The sequence below is a fragment of the Crotalus tigris genome, unplaced genomic scaffold (assembly GCF_016545835.1).
Source record: "Crotalus tigris isolate CLP2741 ecotype Arizona unplaced genomic scaffold, ASM1654583v1 scf7180000017666.27876245, whole genome shotgun sequence".
Classification (NCBI taxonomy): domain Eukaryota; kingdom Metazoa; phylum Chordata; class Lepidosauria; order Squamata; family Viperidae; genus Crotalus; species Crotalus tigris.
The window spans coordinates 2390277-2406605 of record NW_024096551.1 but is presented as its reverse complement, the minus strand read 5'-3'; the positions used below and the strand labels follow the sequence as shown (position 1 = coordinate 2406605).

The 16329-nt window shown below is 33.0% G+C and overlaps 1 protein-coding gene across 9 annotated transcripts in view; it reads right to left on the bottom strand.

Moving 5' to 3' along the window:
- Positions 1-16329, bottom strand: part of NPHP3 (nephrocystin 3) — a 128817-nt gene that overhangs the window by 25842 nt on the left and 86646 nt on the right. For all 9 annotated transcript variants that reach the window (XM_039336169.1, XM_039336176.1, XM_039336177.1 and 6 more), the window contains 6 exons: positions 11901-12004; positions 7231-7345; positions 5675-5818; positions 4997-5094; positions 3768-3870; positions 2947-3029 (listed from right to left, as the gene is read on the bottom strand). In XM_039336169.1, the coding sequence (XP_039192103.1) occupies positions 2947-3029; positions 3768-3870; positions 4997-5094; positions 5675-5818; positions 7231-7345; positions 11901-12004 (647 nt within the window). The remainder of the gene's footprint in view (positions 1-2946; positions 3030-3767; positions 3871-4996; positions 5095-5674; positions 5819-7230; positions 7346-11900; positions 12005-16329) is intronic.

The window sequence follows — 16329 nt, the reverse complement described above, 5'->3', positions numbered from 1 at the left end:
CAAGTGAGAGAAAGGTAGAGAGAGATGAAAATATGGCTATACTTTTAGGCAAATAAGTTGCCTCTGAGATATTTTATCCCAAAGTGCATAATCAAGTCTTAACTTTTAATGGCAAAACATCAAGCAGAAATCTTCCAGGGAAAACAACAATATGAAAATCAAGTCTAAATAAAACATTTGAATTCACTAATCAAAAGATACCTAAATTTGGGTTAGTATTTACTGTGCTAAAGCCAAATAACTATTAACTGTTCTTATTTTACAGCAGGGATGTCAAACTCGCAACGTCATGTGACATGTTGCGACGTATCGTGACTTTTTTTCCATTGCCATCAATGGAGTGGGTAGTTTTGGCATGATGCATCTGGCCCGCGGGCTGGCAGTTTGATACCCCTGTTTTAGAGCCTATTTTAGAGTGAAAGAATTAATGCTGATGAAAAGTTAGTTTTATGCTTGCACTAAGTCACAGCCTGTGGAAAGATATAGGCTCCACGATTTCACTCATATTGTTTGTCAGCTTTCTCCAATATAGTGTCAGTGAGAATGTTTCAGGCCCATGATACATCAGAGGGTAACAATTAGAGAAAGCTGATGTAGCTCATTAAACTAGCATATGACACCACAACCATGTCAAGCAAATTGTATATTCCATAATGCAACAGAGGATAGGTTAACCTAGTGATAAAGGTAGGATATTTGTTCCAATGTTTATATTTATACAGCTGAATTCATATATCAGGCTAAGGCACGGCTGTCAAACTTGCCGCATCATGTGATGTATCGTGACTTTTTTTGCATTGCTAGAGCTGGGGTGGATGTGGCCTCTGTATGATGCAACTGGCCTGCAGGCTGGCAGTTTGATACTCCTGGGCTAAGGCAAGATTTGATTAACCATAGTTTGCTGCATCAAAAATAACTGCCTGAATGCACACAAAATGGTAAGCCTAAACAGATTTTTATCATTTAACATAATGCTAGCCAATATCTTGCTTCAGATATAATATTATGCTACAGCTGATTATACCGAAACAATTATTCAATTCATTAGAAGGAAACCAAATATTACCTGAGTCAGGGAGGATCCAATTTGAATGAAATATAATCTCTTTGCACCTTGCCTAACAAATGACATTATCTAGTGATCATGATGAATCACTACTAAATGAATATTTAGTCTACATACAGTTGATCTGATTGCATAGCTGCATGCAAATGTAAGATCAATTTGACATAGACTAACTTGACAAAGTCAGGAGACCAACATATGATAAAAGTACCAAGAGTCAAGACATGAACTTCCATAATCAAAAGCTATGTAGGACAATTAGATTTCTCTCCAAACTGTCTTCTAAATTATAATAATGACAAGGCTGATGAAACACCCAGTCCAATTCTTTTAGGTTATAATGCAACTGAAGTTTATAAAAGTGTACATGTAGAGTGTGTCAGAACTTCTCTGTTCTACAGTTTGCTATTTTGTTTGCTTCTTTCTTTTTCTCATTGGGAAATTTTTCTGGAATCAAGAAATAAGACAGTTTAGTTAGCTATCAGATTTCTATTGTAGATACCTGTCTACAAACATTTGTTCGGAAACTGTTGATCACCAATGTATGCCTCAAATTAGTTGTGCTGAAACTGATAAAAGGAGCAATGGTGTTCAAGACTTTTTCAATAAACCTTTGCAATTATTGTACTATACTGGACAGTGTTGCCTTCTGTGGTGATTGTCCCAACTGGGATAAAGAACCTAAGAAGGAAAGAAATCAAGTTTTTTTTTTTCTTGGAGTTGTGGTCTTACTACATGTGGAGAACATGCGTTGGGGGAGGCTTATCTACTTCATGAAAGAGCATAGCACTTCCCAAATGATTCCATAGGTAATGACTTGGTTGGCACAACAGTTGTAAACCTCTCAAAACTGCAGTAAATAACAGTAAGAGACATCAATCTAACAATCTATTATAAAAACATTTGTGAAAAACAGTAGATTGCCTGAATGAAATTGCCATCTATATTCTTTGACAGCATGAAATTAAGTTGCAAACTTTTGACTTTCAAGTTCTTTTACAGTGAAAAATAAAACAAGCAAATAAATGGGGGGGGGAGAAAGATGTATCCTGTTTTGTAGAGAAAACATCTACATGACAAATACTGTAAACTCTTGAGTCAGTGGCCTAATCAAGGGAAGAGCTGTCTGTTAAATTCTAATTTTGTTTAAATGATTGATAGATATTTTTGAGCCTCAACACTAATATGGACTTTGGGTCAGTGTACTGCAGCAGCAGTGATGACATGGCAATCAGGAAGAGAAGCAGAAGGAAACAAAACAAATCAACCATGATTCAGGTATCTTCGCTGCAGCTTTAGGTCTGGAGATCATGTTGCTAAGCAATGGCAGCACCTGGAGCCAGATTGGGTACCACCTATATTGAATGATACCCTCATAATCCCCAATCAAGCTGTTGAGGCAGAATCTATTATTGCCCAAAATTTGGACAAAGTTCAAAGGCTGTAAGTTGTAGCATTCAAATCCAAAATCTAAACTGAGATCCATTAAATCAAGTTTTACTGTATGTAGCATTTATTTTATTTTTTAAATTATAGAGCTTGAATTTAATAGATTATTAGAATTAAAAGTTAAGGTTTCCCTGTTCATTTGTGTCTGACTCTAGGGCACACTGCTTATCTCAGTTTCTTGTCCAAAGGAGCTAGCATCATTATTATAAAGAATTTTCCACCTGACTATCAAAAAGTTTGGGAATTTATTTCATGTCATTAAAGAAGAATACAAACTGCAAAAATCCATTTGGACAACCTACTACTTATACATATTTGTGTTTCGATATCAATTCTTATGAATAGTAAGTAAAAGAATTAATTTTACTGGATCTAGGTCCTTAACTATTCTTTTCTAGTAAAAGCAGCATATTGGTATCTTTTTAACATACCCAGCCATAATTCTGCCCAAAAGAGTGACATAGAGAGCATTGCATGTTGAAGTAGAATTACTGTGTTTCTCAAGCTTCTTCTCCTAAAGAAGTAGAAAACCAAAAATGAATCTTCTACAATGTTGAAAACTGTTATGAACTCATAAGGGATACAAGAAACATCATACCAACACAATCATGCCCTCTGTTAAGTATAAGAAAAATAATTTTTTAAAAATATATTTTATTTTTAAAATGTTTTTTTAATAATAAAAGTGCATTACAGATCAACTGAAACAAGAACACAAGTGTGGAACTCTGGATTTTTTAAAACTATGATTTTCCAGAAATCCATACTAATATAACTGAAGTTGAGGATTCCTAGAACAAAACATCAATATTTAGAAGATCACAATGAAAATAGTTGTTGATACATTCTCAGACATACTACAGCTTGCAAAAGATATATCAAGAACTTTATTGAAAAGTTACTTGATTCCTTTGCTAAACATTCTTACCCATTCACAAATCATGTATTCGCCGGTTTAAAATCTAAAGCTCACAAGTATAACCTAGAGGAGACATAGGCATACCTAATCATAATAGCAAGCAATGGAACAAGCATAATTTCAACAGTACATAACCTGCTATTATAAATAGGGCTTTGTTGTCTTTCATATATTTTAAATCTTGAGTTATCCATTTTTAGTGCAGAAACTTTTGATTTTTTTCTTTAAAGTTATATGAGATATGTAATTATTTCTCTTTTTAATTTGAAATATTTATAATTAAGCCTGGTTAAGTACAAAGATAAGGAATTTGTATTTATGAAGCAGCAATACCTGTTCTTTGGTCAGCTTTAGGCCTGCGCTGTTGCATTCTTCATTAATAAGATATTTGACACAGCTGACAGTTAATGGTTCAAGATGAAGGGTAGGCCACAGCCTTTCAGTGAGAAAGCAGAAAATGACAATCACATAAAGAATTTAACATGTAAAAAAAGTAAATTTAAATACAGGAACAATGTTAAAAACCCAGGGCAAATCTCTTAATCTTCAGTATTCTGAAAGTTATGTGTGCCAGATAGCAAAACAATTGCTTAGATCAAGGGTCTTCAAACTTGGCCTTTTTATGATTTGTGGACCCCTAGCTTAGATACATAGCTGTCTCAAAATCAAATAGTGACCATTAATGGTTCTTACCAAACTAAGGTGCCACAAGGCTTACATGCCAACATTTTTATTAAAAAACTTGAATTAGAAACAATGCCTATTAAATGTTAACAGTCTGAATTGGGTAGTTAATTGGGTAGTTAATATCCTAGGAAACAAATATAGAGATAAAAATGGAATTGATAGGAGAAATGGATATGATAGATAGAGAAATAACAAAATGATGGAATTTAACAGAGGTATATGCAAGATTCTTCACAAGAAGCAAAAATCAATGAGAAATACTGAGTTTGATAATAGTACCTATGAAAAGGATCTTATTCTTTTGATTGATTAAACAGTTGATTACGTATAAATTATGAACCAGCCATAAATAACATAATTTTGCATAGCAACACATTAAATCAAATTATCCCACAGCCAAAATCTTACCACAGAGAAAATCTTTTCTGATTCAGCAAGCCAATAAAATCGTTTTATAAGATGCCATATCAGAAAACACTCACTTAAACAAAAGATAGAATCCGGGTACTAATTCTGATAGTCTTATACCCAATAAAAATGTTTTGTGATTCTTTTTTAAAGAGTATTATATACAAGTGAACTTTTTTTCACCTGTAAAACGCATCTCCCATTCGCATTTTGAAGTGCTACAATTCAGGAGCATGGATATTTTCTGAATGGCCATCACAGTCACCTTATTGCAAAAAGCATATTGCTTTTCTCATAGATATGCCTATTTGTGTTCATGGATTCATAGTAAAAACATTCTGCCATGTACAGGTAAAGCTGATTCTTATAGGGCACTCAACATACTGTCTGCAATTGAGAAGAAAACTACCATGCCTGATTTTCCTCAGCTGAATGGCATAGTTTATCGTAAAACAAAGCAAGTTTACCTCCAAGCTTGTGGGCAACTTTCAACATTCACAGATACCACAACTCGTACATTCACTGGCAGTGGATCAATCAGCCACTTCATATGTTTTTCAGCTTGCTGAAAGACATAAGGTTAATTTAAAATTCAGAATGCTGTAACAGGTTAACTATACATGTATTTTTTTAATATTTTTCTCATTGAAAAATATCATTTACATAATATTTTTTCTTTCAGCTGCCTTCATAAAATAGAATTGCAGAAGAATTACACATATCCAACCTAAAACTATGTGTTTAATATTACATAAATTATAGTTACTATCTCCCAAAACAAGAGCTTTTTCTGGCCTCTCTATAATAAGTTTTCATTTTAACTTAGGATGTTGCAGGCAAGGTTTTGATTGTTAAACATGTTTTATATTATAAATGTTTATTAGATTGCTTGGTTTGATTGTATACATATAATAAACCATAGCTTAGCATATATGAATCCAATCATTATGAACAAGGAGAAATGTTCTCTCCCAGTTGTATTCAGGTTTCTTATTTTCATGTGTGCACAGTTACAAATGTAAATGCATTTTCTGTGTGTGTTTTTGGTGCACTGTGAAAAAAAATTATCTTGTTAAATTAGAAAAAAGTAATTTAAGCAATTCTAAATCCATCTTTCAGTAAAGCAAAAGTCAAAAAATATATACCTGTATCTGATCAACTGAATCAATAATGATTATAATATTGCCTTGCTGGCGAGCAGAAAGTTTCTCTAGCCAACGAGGAAATTCTTCTAATAATTTCGCTGGTTCCAATGAAGTAGGTGAGACTGACCAGGTATTTTGCATAAGCTGTGAGAAAATAAACAGAAATAAAAATGCTTCATCTAAATAATATTTTATCTAAAAATGAAACAAAGAAGCAGACCTTTTTAGACTTCACATAGCTGAGTTTTTAATTTAAAAAAGGATTAGAAAAAATATCTTAATTGCAACGTATTTTGTGGCCACTCCAGCCTGCTATCTTTCTGTCCAAAGCCTGGAATAGGAAGTTAACAATACATTAGCAACCTCTAAATCCAGATTTAGCCTACATGCTACACCATAGTTTAAATAAGCCAAGAACAAAACCAAACTGTGGTTAAATCGTATATTTTGATTTTAAAAGTATCATAATTTGTTACATTTAACACTGATTCATTTATAGGATCTTAAAAAAATCTCTCAGTACTATTATTCTGTGTTCTAGTTTCAGAGTAGGAGATTGTACAGATGTACCTCTGTGCAACAAAGCTACATTGGATCTGTCATTTGGCTAAGGAGCAGGAAAATATATAACATGCTGAGTGATTTCATGGTTAGAACCAGTGTATTAACTAAATTATGGAACATTTAACCACTTCTTGGGTGTAACAATTATAACCTCACAGAATGGTTTATATGAGATTCCCAGGTGCCTTCTAGCCAAAGAAAGCTTGAGCCTTGGAAACTGGATAAAGACAAAGAATTAGGATATTTTTCAGTATCACAAGTAAATAAACTAAGAGAGGCTAGTGCATTAGCAGAATAACTGCCAACTGAGAAATGTAAACTATGCTTGCCTAAAAGCCAGACAATTAGGAAATATAGCCTAGTTTTATTCCTTAGCCTAATGGCTAAAAATGACAGCAGAATATGTTTCTCATGCTCAGGATACTTCATAATAAAGGGATATTTTTTGTTTCTACAAATTTTATACTAAGGCCAAGTAAAAATAAAATTTAAGCTTGAAATTATTACAGTCCAACAACATATGGATTTGTAAGGACCCAACAATCTAAGTTTCTGCAGTCACAGAATCTGTATTTTAGTTTTACCAGATATTTAAATCAGAATAGACTCTCAGTGACACTGTTTAATTTATTCTGCCTATAATCTCACTTGGTAATTTATACTATGTTAACTACGGTTCTCGATATTCATGCTTATTTTAGAGCTTAATTTTGATTTTTAGGCTATAAAACAAAATATATGATTAATCAACTAATCCTATACTCAAAATTTAATTTCTCTGACATTTTTAAATCCCAAGTTTATCAATTTGTCTTAATTATTTTATCCCTTTTTCTAGTTTCTTTTTTATATTTATATATTTTTTGAAAACATCTAATGAAAATACAAAGAACAGGAAATTTAAGCATAATATAGTGAAACAGAATTCTCATTTTATTAAGTGAACAAGTACTCTGGTTCCCATATGCTGATACGCAGTTAAATAGACCTACCTTTAAAGTGAGACGTTTGAGAATCAGTGTAGGCTCTGAACTGCTCGACATGGGTTTCCCAACAAAATGATAGAGAATGAGTGTATTAGGAGAATGCTTCTGTTGTAACTGAATCCTAATAAGAAAAAATATACTTATATACTTATGAGAAAAAATTTATACTTATCAACTCAAATACTACAAACAGTTCTACCACAATATAGATGATTATGTTGTTACATTGAAAAGTTATTTTTACATGGCTATATTTAATTTTTATTTTATTTTTTTATTGAAAGTTTTTTAAATTTTACAAAACAAATCCCCTCCCCAAACCCCCCCACCCTCCCATACCCTCCCCCAGATCCCCAAACCTCCCAAACCCTCCCCCAACCTTCCCAGAGCTGAGTACAGGCTTAATTAAAATTTTTCAGAAAAAGAAAAAAAAAACTTAAAACACATATAAATCCTAAACAAATCTAAATACATTAAATTAAATAGGTTATCTTCTCTAAAAAATAATAATTGCAATCATTAAACACATTATAATATACTCTAAACATTTTCTAGTATCATACTTATATTATTATCCATCATTCTGTATAAACTCCCTCCAAAACACAAATTTAAACATTACTTTCTTTGAATATCTATACCTACAATATAAAATCTAATCTCTCCCTCTTTCTTTATCCTAGAACACAAAAATAAACATATAAACCTTCATTATACCATTAAAACTAAATACTCTTTGAATACTTAAACTAAATACTTAAACTTAAACTTCTTATCTAAGATTTTCATTCAATCTCCATAATCTTCTCTTATCAAAAAAAAAACTTAAAAGATATATAAATCCTAAACAAATCTAGATACATTTAATTAAACAAGTAATCTTCTCTTAAAAATAATAATAATAATAATAAAACCCAATCATTAAACACATTATAATATACTCTGAACCTTTTCATATCATACTTATGTTATTATCCATCATTCTTTATAAACTCCCTCCAAAACACAAATTTGAACATTACTTAAAACATTAGAATTCCCTTATACGCATTTAAATCTTTACCAGTAACAAATTCCATCCACAATAAACACATTCCTTATCAATTTCTCTTGTCCATAAACCATTAAAATTCCCTTATACACATTTAAATCTTTACCAATAACAAATTCCATCCACAATAAACACATTCCTTATCAGTCTCTCTTGTCCATAAACCTCAAAAGAAGTGCTTTGAAAACTGCCCTTAAAGCTAACTCCAAAAAGTTTGTAAATCTTGCTTCTCCCACAGACTCAGTACTCTTTTGAATACTTAAACTAAGTACTTAAACTTAAACTTCTTATCTAGAATTTTCATTCGATCTCCATCCTTGTCAGTCTCTCTTATCCATAAATCTTGAAAGAAGTGCTTTGAAATCTGCCCTTAAAGGTAGCTCCAAAAAGTTTATAAATCCTGCTTCTCCCGCAGACTCAGGAGCCAATACTTGTGAGGCTTCCTTAAACTCCTTCTGTTGCTCTTTTTCTTTACGATTATATGTTGCACGAGTTGTCCTCTGCTCCTTCATCTCGACTTGTTGAGGCCCCTCAAACTGAGATTTCCCATTTTTCATTAATATAGGCTCTTCAGACAGCAATTCTACCCTTAAAGGTTGCTCCAAAAAATTTATAAATCCTATTTCTCCCGCAGATTCAGAAATCAATAGTTGTGAGGCTTCCTTAACCTTCTTCTGTTGCTCCTTTTCTTTACAGTTATATGTTGCACAGGTTATCCTCTGCTCCTCCATCTCAACTTGTTGAGGCCCCTCAAACTGAGGTTTCCCAATTTTCATAAGTATAGGCTCTTCAGACTGCAATTCTACCTTCTTTTCTTCCAAAGCTTTAAACTTAATAGATGACGATGAACATACCCCCAGGACCAAAGTATAAAAGTCTTTTGCTTGAGAAACAGTATTAAGTCTATAACATATCCCCAGGTAATTCACCACCATTCCAATCGGAACATCCCATCTGAACAAGATTCGTCTCTTTTTAAGTTCATCTGCTAAAAAAGCAAACTCCTTTCTTCTTCTTAAAATTTTAGATGGGATCTCCTTTAGAATTATAACATCTTGTGAAGCAATTTGAAATCTCTTCTTATAAAAAGCTTGTATAATTTCGTTGCGCAGAGATCTTTTCCCAAAGTAAATTACCACATCTCTTGGCAAATTCTTTTGCACTGCCACCACAGAGTTAACTCTAAATAATTTTTCAATTTCACTAAGTATTTCCTCTTTTTCTTTATTCAAAATCACAGCAAAGTCCTTTGCAACCATCTCTCTTAGATCTCCTTGCACAGACTCTCCCAAACCTCTGATTCTTAAGGCATATTCCATTTGTCTATATTGAAGCATAAGAATCTCATTTTCCATTTCTTTTTCCATGCTTTCAAATTTTCCCTCCATCATTTCCACTTTTTCTTCTACCTCTTCTACACGAGAGTTCAGCTTTTCAAGAACAGAGGCAACTCCTTTTAGAACCAAAACTATCTCTTGCCTCAAAATCTTATTATTTTCCTCTAAAATCTCTTTCATTTCTGCCCTAATTTGAGATATAACATTTCCCATCATATCTTGCAAATCCTTCACAATTATTGGCTGTACCAAGGAAGAGGGTGAAGCTATTGATTTAGGTTGTTGCACTGATGATAACACCGAAGAAGAAACCACCTTAGGAGCTGTAGGAATTACTGGACGCTTTGGAGCCATCTTAAAAAAAATCTTTACTCCTTCTTAAAAATTACAAAAATTAAGCAAAAGAAAAAGAGAGATTAAGTCCAAAAAAATTCAAAAAATCCTTCAAAAGGAGATCATTATAACAAAAAGATACTGAACGCTTTGGAGCCATCTTAGAAAAATCTTTACTCCTTCTTAAAAGTTACAAAAATTAAACAAAAGAAAAAGAGAGATTAACTCCAAAAAATCAAAAAAATCCTTCAAAAGGAGATCATTATAATAAAAAATAAGGAGTTAAAAAAAAGAAAAGGGAAGAAGAAAAAAATAATTAAATAGAAAAAATCCATTCCATTTTTTTAAAAGTACAAAAAGCAAAACAAAGAAGTTAAACAAAAATAATAATGCTTCTAAAATCCAAACCCAACATCAAAATCAAATCCACATTCCGTTCCAATCATTAAAAAAAAAGGAAAAGGATAAAAAAAAAAACCACCAAAAAGCCTGCCGATCGCCATTCTGCCTTCCCAAAGGGAAAAAAAAAAACCGAAAGGCTTGCCGATCGCCATTTTACTTTCCCTTTCAACAAAAGGAAAAAAATAAAAAGAGGGAATATAAAAGTAAAAGTAAATCTTTAAACTTAAAATCCAAATAAAATCAAAGAAAGCAAAAGCTAAATCCTCTACTCAGCTCTGTCCGCCTCTAAAAAAGAAACTCACCAGATCACTTTAATCGCGGAGGTGGTTGCAGCGGCTTGTTTTGTCCCTAGGGACAAAAGCAGCTGGGAAGCGGAGACAGTCTGAATTCCGTGGGAGCACTCCTCTCACCCCCCCAAAAAAGCCTTGGGGGTGCATGAGAGTGGCTCTACCACTATTCAGACAACCCTCTTCCCCCCCCTTTGCCCGGGAGGGGGATTTTGAACCGCTGAACAGCTGATGGCCGCTGTTCATAGCGATTCAAACACCCAGGAGGACGGCTACAAAGTAGCCGCCATCGCGCATGCAGATCCACCAGAAGTCTAATTTTTAAACATTGAACTATCAACTAGATATTAATGATAGCTTCAAAAAACTAGAAAAGGAAACTCTTGATCCTTGCCTCAAGAGATTGGCCTACATAGGTTATAGTCAACATATCTGGCAGGAGATCTCCACAAACTCAGAAGTTTTTTCCAGCCTTGTCTTGTGATATTAGGAACTGAACATGACACATTCTATATGTAACACATTTTGCCAATAAACTGCCATTCTTTTCCAAAAATTGATACTTTTGTGCTGCAGTTTCTTTGGCATTTGGTCTTAGACTAGAAACCTGAATGGTGTCATCATAACAGTTTAAATTCTAGATAAATTAAGGTAAATAAACAAGCAGTCCTTAGAAAATAAATGGTGGTACAGTATATATACACATTTTAAACTTTAAATGTCTTTATGGGTATACCCTATACAGATTACAGTGAGACACCAAATAAATGCAACTAAATTAGTTTTGATGTTATTGCACAAGTGGAACTTTTTTTTCCCCTTTCCCTGCTAAACTACATTCCCACCAAGGTAAAATGTCAGGAATGGTCACAAGGAAAGTTGATTGGGGGATCTTGAAAACCTAGAGTCTGTGATAAAGTAACAAATGTATAATATACAGAGCCTGGCTAACTGTCTGAAAAAGACTCTATGGAACAAATGGAGAGGAAAGGAAGACAAACTCTTATAACATGATAGAATACTTTGTATATTTTGCAAAATGAAGAATATAAATATTGTAGGTGTAGTGATTCATTAGCACTATATCCACTGAGCTAATATATTATAACTGTGTTATGAAGTGACTAGTAAAACTGGATTTAAAGGATATCTGGAATGCACATACTTGTACAGCTTAGTATTTCTTGAAGAAGGAAACATTTTTTAAAAATGTACATTTCCTAGAAATAAAGGTGTTTTTTTTAAAAAAAAAAAAATCCATAATACCATTTTGATAAAAGGAGCGATTTTCCAGAGCCTGGCTCTCCAGATACAAGGAGGGGTGGAATTGGTGCAGGGGCTGCCACCAAATCATTCAGACGTTCATAATACTGCAAAGAAAACAATGTAATATAATAAATAATGGTTGGGTTAGGTCCAAACATTTACATTTACTTGGTTTTAAACCTATTAATCCAAAGATTAGTCTTTGCCATATTAATTTATGCACATATAAAATAATATATTGATGTTGGCTAAATTTATACATAAGGTATATTGTGGATCTTGTTAATTAAAGAATCAAGACTAGAGGGGACTAGGAAAAGACTCTTCTCTCCCCTTTGGAACATTCTTCCCCTACAGTCAAAGTTTCCCGGCCTTTCAAAAATATCTAATGATGCGGTTCTACTATCTTGCTTGGGGCAGAGAGAAAAGCAGGCAGCTGTGAGGCGTTAGAACAGTGTTTCTCAACCTTGACAATTTTAAGGCATGTGGACTTCAACTCCCAGAATTCCACATGCCTTAAAATTGTCAAGGTTGAGAAACACTGCGTTAGAACCTTCCCACCTTCCGCCTTTTAAATAACTTTTAATGTCGAATTTTAATTAACTTTTTCTCTCCTTTAAATTTTTACATTCACATTTTATGTTTTTTAATTAATTGTCTTTTAATTATATTTTATTTGTACACTACCCAGATTCCCTCTGTGAGGGATATGGATAATTTCTGAATGTGATGTGAAATAAAAAAGTTAAAACAGAATTTATTGACCATGACTGTCCTGATTCATATATGACCAATTAATGGACAGATTAATTAAAGTTCTCACTGGTTTGATCAGCATGAAATGGCATGAAAAACTCAAGTGACAATACAATTTAGTGTGCATGGGTTACCAGACCAATTAGGTTTTAGAATACTTTGAGACAAAATTTTATTTACCAATACCTTGGTCTTAATTCACTGATTTTTACAAAATGAAACTGCAGTTCTCTCATTCTTTCCAGACACTTCAGCCATCTTTTTTTTTTTTTCATTTCAGGAGCAATATATTAAGGAAAAAATAGCTATGTAGTGCAAGAGTATACCCAACCTATCTAACTCCAATGTTATTTTTATTTTTATAAAAATATGGGAGTACTATAAAAATATGCCATTGGTATACAATCAGGTAATTAACATTTAGACCACCTTCATAGGCTATAGCTACAGGCTATTTGATTTGTTGCTTTTGATTTAGTATTTTCATACAATATGGCAACTACCTAATAGTTTATCCTTTCTGCTCAGTCTTACCATTATGCAAGCACAGTGATGGCCTTGTGGAGGTGGTTCATAAGAATGGATTTGCCCTTGTTACCTGCAGAGGTTTGACAGAATTCTCTCTTTTATTATTTTCATTTCTTATGTATGATTTTGTCTTTGTTTGATTGCTAACGAAAAATGTTCTTGCCCTTGCCTAGATATATATGGCAAGTGTTGTTCTGCCTATCACATATGAAATAACAAAAGCTTGTATTTTGTCCTTGAAATACAAAAGAGATTCTTCTCAGAAGCTCTGGAGGTAAGCACGCTGTGTAGTTGATATACTTCAGGCAGTATTTCTATTTATAATTATTAGTTTGGACTGTAATCTTCTTTTTTATATATGGATCTTTTTTATATCCTTGACCGTATGTGCTTATGAAAACAAAACACCTTAAAAGATATAGAATAAAACTTTTCTCTAAGAATGGAAAATCGAATAAATACAGAATTGGGGAGAGTTGGCTTGGCAGAATACAATGTGAGAAAGACCTAAGAGTGGATCATTAGTTGGCTATCAATAAACATGCTAGGCCAATGCAGTTATAATATACATTAACAGATATATTACACGTGAATATAAAAGGTAATAGTTGCATTGTGTTCTGTGCTGATCAAGCTGCACACTCAAATTCATTTAAGAAATCTATACACTGCCCAATCTGAATCCCAAGTAATTTACAAAATAAATAAATAAATACACAAAACAGATTAATTGTTCCATTAAAATAAATACAAACTCTTAATAGACTGATAGGAATTCAGAATGATTACACTTTTCCAGATGTGTATTATTACAGATCTCCAGATACCCCATTAACTGGAGTAATAGGTTCAGTTCTGGACTTTAAAAGGGACATGGAGAAACTGAAGTGGCGTCAAAGGAGAATTACCAGTGTGTAAACAATAGTTAAATAAACAGAATAAAACAGAACATTAGTATGAAGTATTATAGCAACATAAAAATATTTAAATGCTATCATATTCAAGAGGAGTCAAGATATATTCTCTGTTAAAGTAAGTCCAAGACAAGGACCAACACACTGACATTAAAATAAGAGATTAAATCTGAATACTAGGAAAAATGTTCCTATGTTAAGGGCTCTTAAGCAATTGAACAGCCTGCAGGAAAAATAGCACGAGAAATTTGCCAATAGTGAGTGATAGCCACCTATCACAGATGGCTTAGTGATTTCTTGCACTGAACGGGGAACTGGACTAGACCACCTGTGAGATGTCTTCCAATTAATAAATTCTATTATGAAAAGCTGACAACTATTTTGTCACCCTTAAATTGGGAAAAATCTAGGATAAGACATACAAATTTTCTACTTGGTTTTCATAAATTTACTTTATTTTATCATTACCTGATAAAGAGAAAGAAGAATTTATCCAGGATTAAGAAAACAATGAAGTTTAATTATAAGACAGTGTGATATGCAAACCTACTGTTTCTAAGATAGCATTCTATGTAAATCAGATAACTATGAGTTGTCAGCCAAGGTTTAACTTAAAAATTCTGGTTTAGTCTTACACATGAAATTAGCTACATAATGTAAGCTTGTTTCCCCTGTAAGTGAAAGATTAATGACAAAAAAACAAAACAAAAAAACTTCTATAGCTAATAGCTTAAATTCAACACTACCAGTGTAAACCAACTTCATATAAATGCATAAGAATACTGCATTAGTTCATTCTAAAAATTAACCATAGCATCAAATGGCTTAAAACACTAATATGTTAATTATTAGTTTCGGTTCACCATTTTGGAATCATTATTATCTTCAATTTTTTTCTTCAAATATTTGTTTATTTAAGAAAATGTATATGGCCACCTAACTCACTATCAATGGTGGACAGCTGGGATTTTACAAAGATAATATCCCATAAATAAATAACAATAAAAAGCAATAATCCACCCCTACCCCATGGTGACAAAGTCAATCAAATAAACCACTTGAAGGGCTATATCCCACTCTAGGTTTCCCATGCCCATTGGCAAAATCAGGTCTTCAGGGTCAGTGAAAGAGTTTCAAAGTGGGGACCAATCTTATTTCTGCGGGGATGTTTCATAGAGGAAGCCACCACAGAGAAGGCCTTGGTCCCACTAGATTTAAATATAGATAGTCCTCAACCTACAACCACAACTGAGTCCAAATTTCTGTGCTAAGTGAGACACTTGTTAAATGAGTTTTGCCCCATTTTACAACTTTTCTTGCCACAATTGTTAAGTGAATCCCTGCAGTTGTTAAGTTAATAATATGGTTGTTAAGTGAATCTAGTTTTCCCATTGACTTTGCTTGTCAGAAGATTACAAAAGGCAATCACATGATCCTGGGACATGATCCCATCGTCATTAAATAAGAGTCAGCTGTGGCAAGTGTCTGAATTTTGATCATATGGCCATGGAGATGCTACAACAGTTGTGTGAAAAACGGTCATAAGTCCATTTTTTCAGTGCTGTTTTAACTTAGAATAATCACTAAACTGTTGTAAGTTCAGAACTACCTGAATACATTCAAGTAACTTTACATCCTTAATCATCCTTCTTACTATACCTACCTTCCATTGTGTCAACAACTTATGAAGGGAACTGATCTACAGAAACCAAGAAATACCCATATTCTGTATATGGAGTTATTCCCATATAAAAATAATGAATGATTGTCTGTAAGGCTCACTGTCACTGTATTTGAAAGAGAACAATAGATTGTTGCAATATGATATCACACAAAGAAACTCAGTTCAATTTAAATCCTAAAAATCAATGGGGCTTCAGGTCCCTTAATTTGGAATCAGATCATGCTCATTTTAATGGAAAATATTTTATTATAAGCATGCTTAAATTTGTCAACTTGCTAAAAATGTACCAACTTGCTAAAAATGTATATTTTTATACATTTCTAAATGTCTAAAAAAAATCAATGTAATCAAGGACTTGTCAAGTTGATAAATTCTTCATAGTTCTGCATGATGGCTCCAAATGTCAAGTAACTTAAAATAAACAGAAAGAAGAGACACTAATAAATTAATATTATGCAACCTGTGCCCTTTTCAACTGTGGTCCATAAATACAAATTGTGCTAATACCACAATGTGTGGTATTGTGCTTTTTATTCTAGAAAGTTTC